This window comes from Arachis stenosperma, chromosome 1 (genome assembly GCF_014773155.1).
Source record: "Arachis stenosperma cultivar V10309 chromosome 1, arast.V10309.gnm1.PFL2, whole genome shotgun sequence".
NCBI classification, from domain to species: domain Eukaryota; kingdom Viridiplantae; phylum Streptophyta; class Magnoliopsida; order Fabales; family Fabaceae; genus Arachis; species Arachis stenosperma.
This window is the reverse complement of record NC_080377.1, coordinates 51982432-52004151: the sequence shown is the minus strand read 5'-3', so window position 1 is coordinate 52004151 and position 21720 is coordinate 51982432. Positions and strand designations below refer to the sequence as shown.

The following is a 21720-nucleotide window of genomic DNA, read 5'->3' as shown; positions in this document are numbered from 1 at the left end:
ATATGATTTGAAAAAGATATGATTAAAAAGATATGATTGAAAAGATATTTTGAAAAAGATTTGATTTTTAAAATTAAAATTGATTACTTGACTAACAAGAAACTAAAAGATATGACTCTAGAATTTAAAGATTGAACCTTTCTTAACAAGAAAGTAACAAACTTCAAATTTTTGAATCAATCACATTAATTGTTAGTAAAGTTTTCAAAATTTTGAAATAAAGATAAGAAAAATATTTTGAAAAAAAATTTTAAAAATTTTCGAAAATAATAAAAAATTCAAAAAAGATATGATTTTTGAAAAAGATTTTGAAAAGATAAGATTTTTAAAATTGAAAATTTGACTTGACTTATAAGAAATAGCTAAGTTTTAAAAATTTTTTATTAAGTCAACTGAAATTTTCGAAAATTATGAGCAAAATAAGAAAAAGATATATATTTTTTTTATTTTTGAATTTTTTTAATGATGAGAGAGAAAAACATAAAAATGACTCACAACATGAAAATTATGAATCAAAACACATGATGTATGCAAGAACACTATGAATGTCAAGATGAACACCAAGAACATTTTGAAGATCAAGATGAACATCAAGACTTATTTTTGAAAATTTTCAAGAAAAGAAAAACATGCAAGACACCAAATTTAGAAATTTTTATTGCTTAGACACTATGAATGAAAAAATGCATATGAAAAACAACAAAAAACACAAATCAAGAAAATTGAAAGATCAAACAAGAAGACTTATCAAGAACAACTTGAAGATCATGAAGAACACATGCATGAATTTTTGAAAAATGCAAAAGTTTTTAAAACACGCAATTGACATCAAACTTAAAAATTGACTCTAGACTCAAACAAGAAACACAAAATATTTTTGGTTTTTATGATTTTATTTATTTTTTTGTATTTTTCGAAAATAATCTTTAGGAAAACAAAAAAGAGAAAAATTTTTTTGAAAGATTTTTGAAAACTTTTTTTGAAAAGAAAATTACCTAATCTGAGCAACAAGATGAACCGTCAGTTGTCCAAACTCGAACAATCTCCGGCAACGGCGCCAAAAACTTGGTGCACGAAATTGTGATCATCAACAATGGCACCAAAAACTTGGTAGCGCTCTCAAACGTGAATCACACTTTGTCACAACTCTGCACAACTAACCAGCAAGTGCACTGGGTCGTCCAAGTAATACCTTCCGTGAGTAAGGGTCAATCCCACGGAGATTGTTGGAATGAAGCAAGCTATGGTCATCTTGTAAATCTCAGTTAGGCAGATTATAAATGGTTATAAAGTTTTCGAAAATAATAATAAATAAAACATAAAATAAAATAGAGATACTTATGCTAATTCAATGGTGGGAATTTCAGATAAGTGCATAGAGATGCTTGTTCCTGTTGAATCTCTGCTTTCCTACTGCTTTCATCCAATTCTTCATACTCCTTTCCATGGCAAGATGTTTGTAGGGCATCACCGTTGTCAGTGGCTACTTCACATCCATTGATTCTTTTGCGTCTGTCACTATGCCCAACAATCGCGAGTTTGAAGCTTGTCACAGTCATTCAATCCCTGAATCCTACTCGGAATACCACAGACAAGGTTTAGACTTTCCAGATTCTCAAGAATGGCCGCCAAAGGGTTCTAGCTTATACCACAAAGATTCTGATTAAGGAACCCAAGAGATATGCGCTCGGTCTAAGGTAGAACGGAAGTGGTTGTCAGTCACGCGTTCATAAGGATGGATGATGATGAGTGTCACGGATCATCACATCCATCAGGTTGAAGTGCAACAAATATCTTAGAACAAGAATAAGCTGAATTGAATAGAAAATAGTAGTAATTGCATTAAAACTCGAGGTACAGCAAAGCTCCACACCCTTAATCTATGGTGTGTAGAAACTCCACCGTTGAAAATACATAAGTGATGGTTCAGGCATGGCCGAGAAGCCAGCCTCCAAAACGTGATCAATAGTCTCCTAAGATGAACAACAGATTAAAACTGAGACAAAAAATGTGGTCCAAAGACACCTAGTACATCAGTAAAAAGTTCCATTTATACTAAACTAGCTACAGGGTTTACAGAAATAAGTCTAAGTGCAGAAATCTACTTCCGGGGCCCACTTTGGTGTGTGCTTGGGCTGAGCTTGAGCTTTACATGTGCAGAGGCTTTTCTTGGAGTTAAACGTCAAGTTGTAACGTGTTTTTGCGTTTAACTCTGGTTTGTGACGTGTTTCTGGCATTTGACTCTAGAATGCAGCATGGAACTGGCGTTGAACGCCAGTTTGCGTCGTCTAAGCTCGAACAAAATATGGACCATTATATATTGCTGGAAAGCTCTAGATATCTACTTTCCAACGCCATTAAGAGCGTGTCATTTAGAGTTTTTTAGCATATGAAAATCCATTTCGAGTTCAAGGAGGTCAGAATCTAATAACATCAGTAGTCCAATTTTCAGCCTGAATCAGATTTTTGCTCAGGTCCCTCAATTTCAGCCAGAAAATATCTGAAATTATATAAAAACATACAAACTCATAGTAAAGTCCAAAAATGTGAATTTTGCATAAAAACTAATGAAAACATCCCTAAAAGTACCTAGATCCTACTAGAAACTACCTAAAAACAATGCCAAAAAGCGTATAAATTATCCGCTCATCAATCCTCAAGCCAACAATCCATGTCAACAACTTTGAGTTGAAACCTCCCCTCATCACACTAGTCCAGAATAACTGCTCATATGGAGGAGGTGCTCAAGAAGATCCAAATCAACATCTCAACACATTCTTGAGGATATGCGATACTGTAAAGTCCAATGGTGTACACCCTGACACCTACAAACTACTTCTGTTTCCTTTCTCACTCAGAGATAAGGCAACAAAGTGGTTAGAATCATTTCCCAAGGAGAGCCTAACCACATGGAAGGATGTTGTGAACAAGTTTCTAGCGAGATTTTACCCTCCACAGAGGATCAATAGGCTAAGAGCTGAGTTGCAAACCTTCAGACAGCTAGATGGTGAAACACTCTATAAGGCCTGGGAGAGGATCAAAGATCTAACAAGGAAATGCCCACCAGATATGTTTAACGAGTGGGTGCAGCTCCACATCTTCTATGAAGGATTGACCTATGAATCGAAGAAGGCTGTGGACCACTCTTCAGAGGGTTCACTCAACAAGAAGAAGACCATTGAGGAAGCCATAGATGTCATTGAAACTATAGCTGAGAATGACTACTTCTATGCTTCAGAAAGAGGCCAAAATAAGGGGGTGCTGGAACTCAATTCTATGAATGCCCTGTTGGTACAAAACAAGGCAATTGCAGCACAATTGGCAGCCTTAACGAAAAAAAATGGAAAACAATCAAGTTGCAGTTGTCCAAGCTCAAGCACCACCCCAAGAAGAAAATGAACCAGAAATTGAATGTGAGCAAGCAAACTATGTGCATAACTTCTCTCGACCACCATATGACCTTAACTCTAAGACATATAACGCAGCATGGAAGAACCACCCAAATTTTGGGTGGGGGAACCAACAAAATCACAACCAAGAGCACAACAAACCATACCAAGCCAATCAATACCAGAATCATAACTCCAACCATTAGTCAAATAACAATAGACCTTTCCACAATCCACCTCACACATCATATCCTTTCAACCAGCAAACACACCACCATCAAGACACAATAACCCCAACCTCACAACCATGTGAAATCAAGGGTAACTTTGAGAGAGTAGAGGCCGCAATAGCACAACTATCATCACAGCTTACAGGAGCCATTTCCACCCTCTTGGAAAGGCAAGCACAAGCTGAAAAGAAGATAGATGCCAACCAAGAAGAATATAGGTCGAATTTGAAGAACCAAGGTGCAGCAATCTCAAAGCTGGAAGCACAAGTGGGGTTCTTATCTAAGCAAATCCCAATGCCTACACGCACATTTCCAAGTGACACCATGGCCAACCCAAGAGGGGAATGCAAGGCCATCACACTTAGAAGTGGAAAAGTGATAGAAGAAGCCACCCAAAACCAGGAAAACTACGAAGAAGAAGCTGCAGAAAAGCCTAAAAATAGGAAGAAAGAAGAGGCCCCTAGCTCGTCTTCACCAAAGCCAATCTTGAAGCCTTATGTACCAAAGGCACCATACCCACAAAAGTTAAGGAAGGATGGGAAGGACAGCTAGTTCTCCAGATTTTTGGAAATCTTCAAAAAGCTCCAAATCAACATACCATTTGCTGAAGCATTGGAGTAAATGCCCCTCTATGCAAAGTTCTTGAAGGAGCTCATGACAAGAAAAAGAAACTGGGGTGAAAAGGAGGCTGTAGTCCTAACTAAGGAATGTAGTGCCATCATACAAAAGAAACTCCCCCAGAAAATGAAAGACCCAGGAAGTTTCCAAATCTCCTGCATCATAGGGGATATCACTATTGAAAAGGCCTTGTGTGACTTGGGGGCTAGCATCAATATCATGTCCTTGAACATGATGAGAAGGATGAGAATTGAGGAAGCCAAACCAACAAGAATGGCACTCCAACTAGCTGACAGAACATTCAAGCTTCCACATGGAGTGGTGGAAGATTTATTGGTGAAGGTGGGAGAATTCATCTTCCTAGCTGACTTTGTTATGCTGGATATGGAAGAAGAGGCAAACACTTCAATTATCCTAGGAAGTCCATTCCTAGCTACTGCTGGAGCCATCATTGATGTGCAAAAAGGAGAACTAGTTTTGAGATTACATGAGAAAAAGATGGTCTTCAATGTCTTCAAGGCAATGAGTTATCCCAAGGAAGCAATAGGAGAATGCATGATGGTGGACACCATAGAACAAATAGTCCAAGGAGTTTTGGAAGAAGAGCAATACGAAGGAAATATGGGATTGGAGCAACAAGAACCACGTGAGGAACCACCACAAGGAACCATGGAAAGTTCAATTATAACAAACCACAAAAACAACAATGAAGAAGAGGCACCGAAACTAGAGCTAAAAACCTACTCCAAGCTTGAAATATGCCTATCTAGGTAACAACAACACATGCTCAGTGATCATCAACTCAAGCTTGAGCAAGGAACAAGAAGAGGAGCTCATCCAAGTGTTGAAACAACACAAGGATGCTATAGGCTGGACACTCACAGACCTAAAAGGGATCAGCCTTTCAATGTGTATGCACAAGATCCTACTTGAGGAAGGTGCCAAGCCCTCAAGACAACAACAAAGAAGGTTGAATCCAACCATGAATGAGGTAGTCCAGAAGGAAGTGTTGAAGTTGTGGCAAGCTGGGGTGATCTACCCCATCTCAGACAGCCCTTGGGTGAGCTCGGTAGAAGTAGTTCCAGAGAAAGGAGGAATCACTATTGTACCAAATGAGAAGAATGAGCTGATACCAACAAAAACAGTGACCGGTTGGCGCATGTGCATCGACTACAGGAAGCTCAATGAAGCCACTAGGAAGGACCACTTCCCCCTACCATTCAAGGACCAAATGCTCGAGAGGCTGGCTGGACATGAATACTACTGCTTTCTTGACGGTTATTCGGGTTACAACCAAATAGTTATAGACCCAAAAGACCAAGAGAAAACCCCCATTTACTTGTCCATATGGTGTTTTTGCTTACAAGAGGATGCCCTTTGGACTGTGCAATGCACCTGCAACATTCCAAAGGTGCATGCTCTCCATATTTTCGGATATGATTGAAAGGTTTATCAAGGTGTTTATGGATGACTTCTCTGTATTTGGTAACACATATTCTGATTGCTTGCATCACTTAGCCCTGGTGCTAAAGAGATGCCAAGAGACTAACCTTATTTTAAACTGGGAAAAATGAAATTTCATGGTTACAGAAGGAATGGTCCTTGGTCATAAAATTTAAAATAAGGGCATAGAAGTAGACAGGGCAAAGGTAGAGGTGATTTGAAAAGTTACCTCCACCTTGCAATGTCAAAGCAATCAGAAGCTTTTTGGGATACGCTGGTTTTTATAGGAGGTTTATTAGAGACTTCTCTAAGGTTGCCAAGCCATTGTGCAACCTACTTGTCTCTAATGTGCCTTTTGTTTTTAATAATGAATGCATGTTAGCCTTTGAGGAGCTTAAGAACAAACTTTCCTCTGCACCTATCATACCACCACCATGTTGGGATCTACCCTTTGAGTTGATGTGTGATGCATCGGATTTTTCTGTGGGTGCTGTTTTAGGACAGAGGAAGGATAAATTTGTGCATGTCATTTATTATGCCAGCAAGGTCCTTAATGAAAATCAAAGGAACTACACCACTACAGAGAAGGAATTACTTGCCATTGTCTTTGCTTTTGATAAATTTAGATCATATCTCATTGGTTCTAAATTAATTGTATTTACTGATCATACAGCACTCAAATACTTGCTTACAAAACAAGAATCCAAGCCAAGGCTAATAAGATGGATCCTGCTACTCCAAGAGTTTGATGAGTAAATCCCCATAATAGTCCTTGAGATTTGCGTGAATACTCAATGTAGTCCTCAAGATCCCGATTTCCCCATTGTAGTCCTCCAGATAGACCTTCGAGTACTCATAATGGTCCTTGGGCATATTTTTGGTGATGAGTCATTACCGGAGCGCTGACGTGGTCACATTTTGCCATGCTGGAGGGTTCCAACAGCTAGCTGAGCTGGCTCATTTCTAATTTATACCCATGTTGGTCCCTCCTACTATATTTAACCCTAAATCCTTAAATTTTCATTAATTTTATCTCTTCTTGTTCATCGCTCTCTTCTCATTCTTCGGCTCTTGCTCATTTCTTCTTCTCACCTTCCAACATGCAGAAAATATGTATTGGGCATTTACAATGTAATATCTATTTGTCTTCTCGGAGTAGTTTAGATCATTGATGGATGATATTATTGTTAACAACAGCAATGACATGAATGACAATTTAGTAACAGTGTTATATATAAAGAGAAATGTTATTAACAAGGAGGAAAGGATATCGCAATAGGCCTCGAGTTCTCAATAAAAAAGAAAAGTATAGCTCAACAATATTAGAAATATCCAAAAACAAATAAAATCAGTTGACAAAGGTTTTTTGCCGTGAAGTTAGAATCTTGGAATGCAATTGAGCATGTCATTTCAGCAAGGCCAAAGGTTATTGATAGTGACATGTGAATATTCAATTCTTTCTCCCTATCTTAATTATAATAAATAAATAAATAAATTCTATATGTTCTCAGATTTATTCAGTATACCAATTCTGAATTGCTTTTAGTAAAAAAGTAAGGGAAGCAAGAAAGATTCACAAACTTGTTATATGGTGGGTACTAATAAAATTACTTCGTTTGAAGAACGAAAAATTCGAACCTTTAAAGGAGTAAAACTAGGGTACATAGCACTCAAATTTTACTATGATTACCTCGTCTTCTTCGCTTCTTAACCTGCCAGCTAATTGGGCAAATAAATGTTGGATCCTGGGGAGCTTTCTTATCATTTTCTTTGGCTTGAGTACAACCTTTTCACACACTTCCTGTTGAAAAAAACAACCAGATGCAAGTTTTATCCTTATCATAATCATAACCATGGAAGGTCCAACATAACTACAAGAAGATGGAAAAGGTAATATGGTAAATTAAACTGAATATTGAGTTCAGCATTACACAAAAAAAATACAGCCATTGTCAATGACAATTTGTTTTGTATTTTACTTAGCGAATGCTAATGCGCTCGGAAGAAAGTAAGGAGTGTAGCCCTCTTTGAACTCCATAAATCTTAAATCCTAAAACCTAAATTATGAACTCAATATCATCATTTGGACTGTAAATATGTGAAGAAACTTATACAACAAATTGGGGGAGCTAGACACAATGAAAATAGTGGTAACCACAGGCATCAAGGAATATAAGTTAACCTTGTAAGCAAGTCAAGTTCTATTTGACGATCCAGTGCCATCGACACTCCTCTAGCTCGAGTTCCAGCCAAAGCCTCACTAGTAATGTGGAGCCATTTTCTGTGAAATAGTTGCTCTGGCTATTCATCAAGTTCATAGAAATTAAAATGGCAACAGAGCAGAAGAATTCATCATTGTAAAAAATAATCCTTCAAGCATTGATTTGAATCCCTTTCCTACTAAATCAATACAAATTATAAATCTCACCAAAAAGCATGCAGGAGAATAGCAACACTAATTAGTTAACAACATGAATGAAACATTCAAAATTACTTTAACCATCATGATTCCAAATGGCCACACTAGACACAATCCACCGAAAAGGAACTAATAGAGAATAATTTACACAGCCACACAGTACATAATGAATAATTCAAAATGTTAAAATCAGATCAGAATAAGTATCTAGAAATAATAGATAAAAAAGATAAAAAAATGGATTACCTAAAAGGTTTTCTACAATGGCTCCTCAACTAAGCATAATTACAAAAAGAGAAAAGAAGCAATTTTTTAACATGAGCATAAAAAAAGGGGGAAAAAGGTGAGACCCCGATGAGAAAAAAGAGCAAGGATTAAGAGAGAGATGAAAAAGGTGAGACCTTGATCCATGAGAGATTTGAGGTTGTTGAGGGCATCCTGGGAAACATCCCCCATCCTGAAAAAATGAGAAAACCTCAACCATACTAACAACTTGCATATCATGAAGAACCAACACTATATTAAAAATCCAAGGTAAAAAGAAAATGTTACTTTGAGTCTGATCACAAAGTCGAAACCTCGTGCTTCTGGTAGAGGAGGGGAAGAACGAAAAGAGTTTTCAGTTGGATTACTTCTTCTCTCAACTTTTTCAACCCAGCAAATAGAATCTTACAGTAGCGCCATTGATGAAGAGATGAAGATGAAATGAGAGGGTAGAAGAAGAAGTGACGAAGATGAAGTATTTGTATTGGAGACAACTGTTTTTCTAAATAACATCTAAACGACATCGTTATTTGTACTCAAGGGCGCCAAACTAAAACGACGACGTTTTGGAGCCCTCCAGCGTGGCAAAATATGGCCATGTCAACGCTCTGGTGATGACTCATCACTAAAAATATGTCCAGGGACGATTGTGAGTACTCGAAGCTCTATCTGGAGGATTACAATGGGGAAATCAGGATCTTGAGGACTACATTGAGTATTCACGCGAATCTCAGGGACTATTATGGGAATTTACTCGAGTTTGACATCGAAATTAAGAATAGGAGTGGAGCAGAGAATAAAGTTGCTGACCACCTCTCAAGGATCCTATAAGAGGAAGAAGGAGCACACCATCTTGCAGTGAATGAAAGCTTCCCGGATGAGCAATTGATGATGATACAAGAGACCAATTGGTTTGCTGACATAGCCAATTTTAAGGCCATTGGGGAACTACCAACCAACATCAACAAACATATGACGAGAAAGCTCATTAAAGATGCCAAATACTATATCTGGGATGAGCTATACTTGTTCAAAAAGTGTGCTGATGGGATCTTGAGGAGGTGTATATCCCATGGAGAAGGACAAGAGGTGCTTTGGCAATGTCATGGATCTGCATATGGAGGCCACTTTAGTGGAGAAAGAACAGCAGCCAAGGTGCTCCAATGTGGATTCTACTGGCCAAGTATTTTCAAGGATGCAAAGGACTTGGTGTCAAGGTGTGATGAACGCCAGAAGGCTGGCAATATACCCAGGAATAATGAGATGCCACAGAGATTTATAATGGAGCTAGAACTATTCAATGTATGTGGATTAACTTCATGGGGCCTTTCCCATCCTCCTACTCAAATAGTTATATACTTGTGGCTGTAGATTATGTGTCAAAGTGGGTGGAGGCTATTGCCACCACCATAAATGACAACAAGGTTGTAATGAGCTTCTTAAGAAAGAACATCTTCAGCAGGTTCGGAGTTCCCAGAGCACTCATTAGTGATGGAGGGACACATTTCTGCAATAAACAACTGGAAGCACTCCTTCTCAGATATGGAGTTAAACACAAGGTGGCAACCCCTTATCATCCGCAGACCAACGGGCAAGCAGAGATTTCCAACAGGGAGCTAAAAAGGATCCTCGAAAAAACTGTTGGAAGCTCAAGGAAGGACTGGTCTAAGAAACTAAACGATGCCTTATGGGCCTACAGGACAGCCTTCAAGACACCCATTGGGATGTCACCATACCAACTAGTATTTGGCAAGGCTTGCCACTTGCCAGTTGAACTGGAGCATAGAGCCTTCTAGGCTCTAAGACTACTCAATTTTGATGAGCAAGCTGCTGGAGAAAAGAGGCTGAGGCAACTCAATGCACTGGAAGAATTTAGGAACCAAGCATATGAAAATGAAAAAATCTACAAAGAGAATACAAATAAATGGCATGATCAAAAGATAGCAAAGAGGGAGTTCACTGAAGAACAAAAGGTGTTATTGTACAATTCTAGACTTAGGTTCTTCCCTGGGAAGCTTAAGTCTAGATGGTCTGGACCCTTCACCATCATCAAAGTGTACCCCTATGGTCAAGTGGGGCTCATGGAGGACAAAACACAGAGAACCTTAACTGCAAATGGCCATAGACTCAAGCATTACCTGGGGGACTCACTAGATGAAAGAAGAGTGAGCTACCACCTCAACTAAAAAAGGAAGAACGTCAAGCTAGTGACAATAAAGAAGCGCTGGTTGGGAGGCAACCCAACGCTTTATATCCTTTTGATTTATTGCTTTATTAGAAGTAGATTGTAAATATTAGCTTAGGAAGTTAATTTCAGTTTTGATAGTTAAGATGGATTTGTGAGTTAAATTGTGTGCTAATTTTTTTTGGAAGTGCAGCTGGATGAAAGCATTTACTAATGGTGATGAGTGATTGGGCTAAGAACTAGCTAAAAAGCTAAGTTTGGTGTGGCCACTCACCAACTTGATCTAGGCTTACAAGCATTTGGATAAATTAAATTTTTAAGGAGTAAGCCCAGAGATTAAGTTTGGTGTGGCCACTTGACAAACCCTAATTTGACGGTTTGTTTTGTATTGAAATTAGAGTAATTTGATAACCTTTTGTCACATTTAGCCTAGGAATTAGCATGGTTTTGTTATCTCTCCCTTATTTGTGCTTAAGTGTAAAAACATGCTTTTTAAGCCTTATTTTGATGAATTCTAGTTCCTCTTTGATTCCATAAGATGCCTTGATGTGTTTGTTAGTAATCTCAGGATGAAATAGGCTAAGCATGGATCAGAAGAAGCAAGGAAGGAAGCATGCAAGTGGAGAGAAGCACAAAAAGCCAAAGAATTGATCTCGGCCAAGCACGCGTATGCGCACAAGGCGCTCGCGCGCACATCGCAGAATTAGCCAGGGACGCGCACGCGTACCGTGCGCGCACGCGTCGTAGCCCGCACGTGATTCTTTTATTACAACACGTGCCTGGCGATTTTGGAAGGTTTTAGCAACCAACTTTGGCGCCAAAATGCATATAAGAGCCAAGGATTGAAGGGGATTGACACACATTCACATCCATAGACTAATTCTAGATCATTAGATAGATAGTTTTAGTTAGTTACATTTGTAGAGAGAGAAACTCCAACTTCTCTCTAGGATTCATCTTCATTTTCTCAATTCTCAACCATTCTTTGGTGAGATCTATTACAATACTCAATTTACTTTGTTCATATTGTAGATCATCTTCTCTAATCTCAATTAGTGTTTGTAATTGTTCAATTCTTGTAGATCTTAGGTTTAACTTTGTTGTTTTGGATTCTATTGATTCATTGAAGATCTCATTTTCATTGTTGTTCATTGTTGATTCTTGTTAATCTCTTGTGTTGAATTACTTTGATTCTAAGTCTCTTCTCAATTTTACTATATCTTTCATTCTTGCCCTCCAAATGTTTGAGAAAATGCCAACTTTAGATATGGAGTAGTATTCCCTCACTTGGACTAGTGGTTGAGTCATTGGAGACGCTTGAATAATGGATGTCAATTGTTGATTAAGAATTGAGGATTGCTAATTGACTTAGAGTGCACTAAAGCTAGACTTCCCTAGGGTAAGACTAGGACTTGTGACTTGAGTTAATTACTTTTACTTGACTTTCCTCTATAATTAGGGGTTAACTAAGTGAAGCAACACTCCTTTGTTATCACAATTGAATGAAGCTATAGTGATGGGACTTCCAATGTTCAACCTTGGCCAAGGCTTTTAATATTGATTGATTGTTGTTTTCTTTTATTCACACTTTTATGCCACACTCTTCAAGCCACAAAAAGACCACTTAACCAATACATGCATCCTTGTAGCATTCCTAGGGAAGAACGACTCGGGACTAATACTCTCGATTATAGATTGTAGATTTGTTTGATGATGGATTTTGCGTCGGTTTAGACTATACTACGATTGATTACTTGATAATTTCTATACCGGCAAAAATCCAATCGTCAAAATGGCGCCGTTGCCGGGGAGTGCGCATGAGTGTCATGTTTTTGGTTAATGTAAATATGTGAATATGTTTGTGTTTTGTTTGTTTGTTAGTTTTTGTTAGTTTTAGATCTCTATTAGTTTGTTCCTATTTGCCATTATGAATTCTCGTCCTTGTGATTTTGGATATAACTATGACTATGTTGTAGGCAATGAAAACTTGAATGATGGCTCACATTATGGGAGAGATGAATTCTCAGGAAGGGAGCCATATCCATATGAGCAATCATCATGGCAACCTTCCCCTTCAAGTTACTATGATGGTAATCCTTCCTATAATGCATATCATTCCTATGGATATGATGACTCTTATCATGGTTATACCTCTCAACCACCACCATTCTATGCACCATATTCTCAACCCACATCTTATTTCCACCAATTGCCTACATATGATCCAAATCTATATTCCCCCTATGCATACCCTTGTGACGATTATGAACAAACAACCCTTGAATCACCACCACTCCAACATTTTTACCCTCCAACCCAAGTCCCCATGGATGATGCACTTGGTATCATTCTTCAAGAGCAAGAAGAGCTCCAAACCGCCTTCACTAGTTTCACCTCTACCATCCAAGAATTTACGTCCCGTATAATTTCACCCTCTACCAATAACCAAAATGACTTTCCACCTCAAAGCTTTGATGAATCTTCTTTCCAACCATATTATGATTTCTCCTCTCCGCCACAAACCTCCATGGAAGCATATCAATGTCCATTACTTCAAGAGCAATGTGATCCTACTTATGTTAGTAAAGCGGAACAAGAATTAAGGGATCGTTTCAAGGAAGAAATGGATCGACTTCAAGCAACCATCCGTCAAAAGATAGATTCTTGGGATTCATATCACAAGCGAAACGAGTTCACGGATGATTGTGAGAAAGTAACCAAAGATGGAGGTATGAGAGAGACTTTAGAGTCTCAAGTTAAGCACAAGGAATTGCAACAAGCGGAGGAAATGAAGATTGTTGAAGATAAAGAAGTGGAAGAAGACCTAGAGGAGGTTGAACAAGAAGGAAGTTCCATCAACGAAAATAACTCTACATCAAGTGACAATGGTGATCTTGTTGAAGCTTCCCCCTTCGAATGTGAAACCGATGTTGAGGAGGGTGCGCAACCTCCAACACATAACTTGATCAATGATAAAGGTTTGAAGGAAGTTAGCAAACAAGAAAAATTTGAAAGGAGTTATCAAAAGATGGAAATCATCATGGAGGAGCCAAAGGAAGTGGAACCTACAATGTCAAGACCATTGGATATCTTCCTTGCTAAGTCGCCGTCCCAATTACAAATTGAGTGGGTAATCATCTCATCCTTTAATTTTCTTGGCCCATATCAATATGCGTTGTTAGAAACGGACGGTCAAATTAGAACCCTTTGTGGGCTAGAGAGTAAGAACGGATTGGATGTTGGTTGACAATGGGAAACAAGGCGCATAAAGGATGGGAGATCAAACTTTGAGTTTCAAAGGTTGAGTGACGCCAAATTCAATGGGTTTAAGATGATGAGTACGAATTACAAGGAGAATTCACTAAGTTTGTCACCCTATTGGAAGCACGAAGATCAAGAAGAAAAGGGGTTGACAAACAAAGTATGGGACCCCGGAACATACATAGATCACTATCAACTTAGGGGCCTTGTTACTTGCTTAGGCCCCCTTGAAGGCCTTGTACGTTTAAATTGGGATCCCGGAGGCTATTGGAAGAGCAAACATTGGTGGGGATTCGAAGAAGAGTTCAAGCATAAGCCACCATAGCAAGGACTCCATCAAAATGTCCAACTTAAGGACTTTAACCAAAAGTGCTAGGTGGGAGACACCCCACCATGGTAAACTCTTTCCATACTCTTTTAATTTGGTTTAATAAGTGATTCGAGTTACCATTGTAGGTAGTTTTTCACTTCATAATTAGCTTGTTTGTGTACACTAGTTGCTAGCATATTAACATGTATGTTGTGCTTAGTAGAAATAGAATAAATCTCAAAACCAACTTGCATTTTAGAAAGTGTGTGATTTTGACTAAATAAGGAGTTGTAGGCACCATGGGGAGTCTTTGGGCAATTAGAGCTTTTAGGCATTTCAAAAAAAAAAAAAAAAAGAGGGGGTGGACGCGCGCGCACCATGTACGCGCACGCGTCCATGAGCGGATGCATCATCACCCATATTCCAGAGAGTTGGGCCTCTCATAGGCCAGCATTGTGCCTCAAGCCCAACTCAATCCACGCTTACGCGCACTATGTGCGTGTGCGTCCATACAAATATAAGGAAACGCACGCGTACGCACACCTGCCGCGTACGTGTCAATCGGCTGCTGCAACTTCTGGGCCAACACCTAGAGAGTTGAGCCGGCTCTGGGCAAACAATAAGCCCCTGGCCCAACTCAACTCGCGCGGACGCGTAGATGCCGCGTGCGCGTCTATAAGCCAAGAGAAGAAGAGGACGCGAGTGCACGTATCGCGCTTGTGCGCCTTTTGGCAAACTGCCAACTATACGCGGACGCGCACATACCGCGTACGCGCAGGCCCGGTAGTGCAACCCCCAGGCCATTGACCAGAGAGTTAGGCCTCATATGGGCCAACCTTAAGCCTCCAGCCCAACTCCTTGCACGCGTGCGCGCGCGGTACGCGCACGCGTCCTTGCCTATTTTGCTCATCCCCGCGTGAGCGCATTGTGCGCGCACGCGTAAGTCCCTAGATCCTCCAATGCGCGCGGACGCGCTTGGTGCGCGCGCGCGTCGATTCAAAATAATGATAACCTAATGCGCGACGCGCACTGCGCAGTCGCGCACCCCCATTTTTTCTCCCATCTCCATCTTCTTCCTCTAACTTCTCCGCGGCAGCAGCACCGGCGACCACCGCCAACGGCCGCCATCCACTGCCGTCACCACCCACCCCCTACCTTCCCTCTCACTCCCTATCACCACCCCTCTCATCTCCGATTCCTCCCTTCTTCCTCCCACTTCGGCCGCCACTGTTGCTCCACCGGCAACCACCACCGGACGGGCACCCTCTTTTCTTCTCTCATCACAACCACTCCCATTCGCTCTCTCTCTCTCTCATCCACTCGCCGCCTCCTCTCTCTCCCCCTGCTCTCTTGCAAAACCGCCACTGCCGTCACCCACTCACCGCCACCGTCCACGGCGGCACCTCTCAGTGATTCTGCCAGACACAAGAGTCTCAGCCGGTACCACCGCCACAGCCAGAGCCTACCGGTGTACCTCTCCCGGATCCTCAGGATTAGCATCGAGGACGATGCTTGATCTTAAGTGTGGGGAGGTAGCCGGTGGCATCATTAGATACCGGTGAACTTTTTTAGCCACTTTTCTAGCTATCTCACTTTGCACACCTTTTGTGTATATTTGATATATTTTGAGTTTATTTTAGATACTTTTACTGCTTGATACTTTTACTGCTTATTTTGGATTTATTTTGGATTTTAGATACTTTGATGCTTATGGATATCCTTGGATGTTTTAGATGATAGATTTCATACTTTTAGTTGGATTTTTCTTTATACATTTTTGTTTATCTTTATTTTTAGTTTGTAGTTGTGATTAGAAATCATACTTTGGATTGCAAATATTTAGTCACCCTTTTTTGCATAACATATTGGTTTTAAGTGAAAAAGGAAAGTGAACTAAGAAATTTTTGAACTTTTCAATCACAACAATGTTTAGTCAAACATTGAGATTTTTTTCAAGAAGCTTAAATAGAGGGCATTAACCCAATTGATTGAAAGGAAATTTTTGGTGAAACTTGCTTGAATTTCACACTTTGTGAAGCATGTATTGAATTGAGAACACAAGCTTGTGAGACTTGAGCCTATTGATGTGGTTACATTTTACAACTACTTATTTTCCATTCTTGTGTGAAATTATTCTCTTTCTATGATTGTGATCCTTGATTTGCTTGATTCTATATATCCATTTATTTATTGTGTTTGCGCATTTATATGATTGAGGCCATCACTTCATTAGCCACTTACCCAAATAGCCAACCTTTTACTCTCCATTGTTAGCCAATTTTGAGCCTATGCTTAGCCAACTTATTCTCAATTTAGCTCATTACAAGCCCAAGGCGGAAAACCAATGAAAAGTCCTTGTTTGGATCTTTGATTAGCCTAGGCTAGTGAGAGTGTTTATTATTCAAGCTGGTGAGGCTTGGGAACATTGGATAGGATAAAAGGGGTAGTACACTTTCATGTTTAGGAATTGGGGTACATATTCATGTATTGATTAAATGTAAAGACCTTATGCATTGATGTTCTTGTATGTAGTTTGAAAGAAGAAAAAAAAAGTATATAAAGAAAAGAAAAAAAAATGAATGAAAAGAAAAGAAAAAAGAGAAAAAAAATATATGATGATGAAAAAGAAAAAAATATATAGTAAAGAGGGGACAAAATGCCCCAAAGTGAAGTCAATAAAAAGGAATCAATGCATAGATGTTATGAATCAAATAAGAATGCATGAGTATGTAAGAAAAAGTGAAGAATGGGTAGTTAGGATAGCTTGCATTTGTATAGATCATTAAATAGGTTAGGTGGGAAAGTCTATGTTAATCAAAGATTCAATCCTAGTCCACTTAACCATAAATGATCCTACCTTGACCCTAACCCCATTACAACCTAAATGAAAGACCTCATGATGAATGTATGCATGCATTGAATAAGTGTTGATTGTTAGAAGAAAATCAAATTTTGGAAAACATGATTAGAAGAGAATTGAGTGAATTAACCCTTAAACACTTGAGTGAATAGAGCGGATACACATCCGGTGAGGGTTCAAAAGTTCAATCATATGTATTCACCCATATTATCTATATTCTTGCAAGTTGAACTCCTTTTGATAATTCAATACAATTGTGGTTTGGACTCAGTTCCTATATGCCTAGCTCTTGTGCTTACGCATGTCTCTTAGGAATTGATTTGTTTGAACTAAGCATTTCCAATTGCTTTAGATAGTTGCCTTTAGATAGGATTCACATAGTTTAGTTGCATCCAAATAAATATCATAACCCTTAGTTCCTTCTTATTTTAGCATGAGGACATGCTAAGGCTTAAGTGTGGGGAGGTTGACAAACCCCAATTTGACGGTTTGTTTTGTATTGAAATTAGAGTAATTTGATAACCTTTTGTCACATTTAGCCTAGGAATTAGCATGGTTTTGTTATCTCTCCCGTATTTGTGCTTAAGTGTAAAAACATGCTTTTTAAGCCTTATTTTGATGAATTCTAGTTCCTCTTTGATTCCATAAGATGCCTTGATGTGTTTGTTAGTAATCTCAGGATGAAATAGGCTAAGCATGGATCAGAAGAAGCAAGGAAGGAAGCATGCAAGTGGAGAGAAGCACAAAAAGCCAAAGAATTGATCTCGGCCAAGCACGCGTACGCGCACAAGGCGCTCGCGCGCACATCGCAGAATTAGCCAGGGACGCGCACGCGTACCTGATGAGCGGATAATTTATACGCTTTTTGGCATTGTTTTTAGTATGTTTTTAGTATCTTTTAGTTAGTTCTTATTATATTTTTATTAGTTTTTAGTTAAAATTCACTTTTCTGGACTTTACTATGAGTTTGTGTGTTTTTCTATGATTTCAGGTATTTTCTGGCTGAAATTGAGGGATCTGAGCAAAAATCTGATTCAGAGACTCAAAAGGACTGCAGATGCTGTTGGATTCTGACCTCCCTGCACTCGAAGTGGATTTTCAGGAGCTATAGAAGCCTAATTGGCGCGCTCTCAACGGCGTTGGAAAGTAGACATCCTGGGCTTTCCAGCAATATATGATAGTCCATACTTTGCCCAAGATTTGATGGCCCAAACCGGCGTTCAAAGTCACCTACAGAAATTCCAGCGTTAAACGCTGGAACTGGCACCTAAATGGGAGTTAAACGCCCAAACTGGCACCAAAGCTGGCGTTTAACTCCAAGAAGAGTCTCTACACGAAAATGATTCATTGCTCAGCCCAAGCACACACCAAGTGGGCCCGGAAGTGGATTTTTATGTCATTTACTCATCTTTGTACACCTTAGGCTACTAGTTTTCTATAAGTAGGACCTTTTACTATTGTATTTTAATCTTTTGATCACTTTAGATCTCTAGATCAGAGCTTTTGATCATGTTTTTATGATTGAACCCTCTTTGGGAGGCTGGCCATTCGGCCATGCCTAGACCTTGTTCTTATGTATTTTCAACGGTGGAGTTTCTACACACCATAGATTAAGGTGTGGAGCTCTGCTGTACCTCGAGTATTAATGCAATTACTATTGTTCTTCTATTCAATTCCGCTTGTTCTTTGTCCAAGATATCACTTGTTCTTCAACTTGATAAAGGTGATGATCCGTGACACTCATCATCATTCTCACTCATGAACAAAGTGACTGACAACCACTCTTGTTCTACAAGCATCTGAGGCTTAGTGAATATCTCTTGGATTCCTGATACACGATGCATGGTTGATCGCCTGACAACCGAGTGCTCGCCTGACAAACGAGCCAGCCATTCCGTGAGATCAGAGTCTTCGTGGTATAGGCGAGAACTGATGGCGGCATTCAAGAGAATCCGGAAGGTCTAACCTTGTCTGTGGTATTCTGAGTAGGATTCAATGATTGAATGACTGTGACGTGCTTCAAACTCCTGAGGGCGGGGCATTAGTGACAGACGCAAAAGAATCACTGGATTCTATTCCGGCCTGATTGAGAACCGACAGATGGATAGCCGTGCCGTGACAGGGTGCGTTGAACATTTCCAATGAGAGGATGGGAGGTAGCCACTGACAACGGTGAAACCCTTGCATAAGCTTGCCATGGAAAGGAGTAGGAAGGATTGGATGAAGACAGTAGGAAAGCAGAGAGACGGAAGGGAAGGCATCTTCATTCGCTTGTCTGAAGCTTTCACCAATGATATACATAAGTATCTCTATCTTTATCTTTATGCTTTATTCGTTTATCACTATACCCATTTGAGTCTGCCTGACTGAGATTTACAAGATGACCATAGCTTGCTTCATACCACCAATCTCCGTGGGATCGACCCTTACTCGCGTAAGGTTTATTACTTGGACGACCCAGTGCACTTGCTGGTTAGTTGTGCGAAGTTGTGTTTATGTCATGGTATTGAGCACCAAGTCTTTGGAGCCATTACTGGGGATTGTTCTGTGTAAAAGTATTGATCACAATTTCGTGCACCAAGTTTTTGGCGCCGTTGCCGGGGATTGTTCTTGAGTATGGACAACTTACGGTTCATCTTGTTGCTTAGATTAGGTATTTTTTTTTCTCAGAGTTCTTAAAAATGAATTCTAGTGTTTCATGATGATCTGTTGAAATCTGGCTGGCTGAAAAGCCATGTCTAATCTTATTGGACCGAGGTTTCAACTGATCATCACAATAGCTTGTTGATCTCTATCAATCTTGCTATTGGAGCAATGATCTGCTAAGGCTTGGCTGGCCATTGGCCATGTCTAGTGTTTTGGACCGAAGCTTTCTTTGAAAGCTTGGCTGGCTGTGAAGCCATGTCTAATTCCTGGACCGGAGTCTTAGACTAGCATTGTAATGATTCCTGGAAATTTAAATTGAGAATTCTGAAACCTTTATTTTCTATTTTCACATAATTTTCGAAAAAAAGCACAAAAAAATTTTACAAAATCATAAAAAAACCAAAAATATTTGATGTTTCTTGCTTGAGTCTAGTGTCTCATCTTAAGTTTGGTGTCAATTGCATACATTCATACATGTGTCTTAAGGATCTTCAAGTAATTCTTGATGATTTCTTACTCTGATCTTTGAATTCTTTTGACTTGAGTGTTTATGTGTCTCATATAGTGTCAGCAGTATACAAACTGCTAAGTTTGGTGTCTTGCATGCATTGTTATTTGATTCTTGTTGCATTTTGATTATTAAAAATCCAAAAATATTTTTAATTTGTGTCTTTTCAAGTCAATAATACAAAGAATTGAAGATTCAGAACATACTGCAGAGGAATTACACAGAAAAAGCTGAGCATTCAAAAATGCCCAGTGAAGAAGACAGACTGGCGTTTAAACGCCAGCCAGGGTACCTGGTTGGGTGTTTAACGCCCAAAGAGGTAGCATTTTGGGCGTTAAACGCCAGAATGTATACCATTCTGGGCGTTTAACGCCAGGATGGTGCTAGGAGGAAGATTTTGTTTTTCAAATCAATTTTTTTTTCAAGTTTTCAAAGTTTTTCAAAATCAAATCTTTTTCAAATCATATCCTTTCAATCAAATGTTTTCAAAATCAATTTCTTTCCTTTTTCAAAGATACTTGCTAACAATTAATGATTTGATTGAACATCTCAAGTATATTGCCTTTTCTGTTGAGAAAGGTTTAATGTTTGAATCATATCTTTTCTTGTTAGGCAAGTAATTAATCAAATCTTTTTAAAATTGTTTTCAAATCAAATCTTTTTAAAATTGTTTTCAAATCATATCTTCTCAATCACATCTTTTTCAAAATAAGTTTTCAATCAAATCTTTTTAATTTCTAATTTCAAAATCTTTTTCAAAAATCACTTGATTTCTTTTCCACTTTGAATTCTCGAAAATTATCAATTAGTTTTTCAAAATGTTTTCAAACTTTTTAATTTAATTTTCGAAAATTCTCTTCCCTCCTTCCCACATCCTTCTATTTATGGAGTATTACTCCTTCTTAATGCACAATTCGAACTCTATCTAATCAAGTTCGAATTCTTCTATCTCCTTCTTCTATTTTTCTTTTCCTCTGACACCTCAAGGAATCTCTGTACTGTGACATAGAGGATTCCACATTTTCTTGTTCTCTTCTCTTTCATATGAGCAGGAACAAAGACAAAGGCATTCTTGTTGAAGCTGACCCTGAACCTGAAAGGACCTTAAAGTGAAAGCTAAGAGAAGCTAAGGCACAACTCTCTGTAGAGGACCTAACCGAATTCTTCAAGGAAGAAGAAGACATGGCAGCCGAAAACAACAACAATGCCAACAATGCAAGGAAAGTGCTGGGTGACTTTACTGCACCTACTCCCAACTTCTATGGGAGAAGCATCTCTATCCCTGCCATTGGAGCAAACAACTTTGAGCTTAAGCCTCAATTAGTTTCTCTAATGCAACAGAATTGCAAGTTCCATGGACTTCCAATGAAAGATCCTCATCAGTTTTTAGCTCAGTTCTTGCAAATCTGTGACACAGTCAAGACTAATGGGGTTGACCCCGAAGTCTACAGACTGATGCTATTCCCTTTTGCTGTAAGAGACAGAGCTAGAATATGGTTGGACTCTCAACCTAAAGATAGCCTGGACTCTTGGGAAAAGCTAGTCAATGCCTTCTTGGCAAAGTTCTTTCCACCTCAAAAATGGAGT

At 39.1% G+C, this 21720-nt stretch overlaps 1 protein-coding gene across 1 annotated transcript; it reads left to right on the top strand.

Annotated features, from left to right (window-relative positions):
- Window positions 1-4240: 4240 nt before the first annotated feature.
- Window positions 4241-5011, top strand: LOC130979668 (uncharacterized). Its single transcript, XM_057903157.1, has one exon. The coding sequence runs from the start codon at window positions 4241-4243 to the stop codon at window positions 5009-5011; it is 771 nt and encodes a 256-aa protein (XP_057759140.1).
- The last annotated feature ends 16709 nt before the right edge of the window (window positions 5012-21720 follow it).

What these genes read in the sequence shown, in the direction of transcription:
- LOC130979668 (XM_057903157.1), top strand. Translation starts at nt 4,241, where the DNA reads ATGCCCCTCTATGCAAAGTTCTTGAAGGAGCTCATGACAAGAAAAAGA.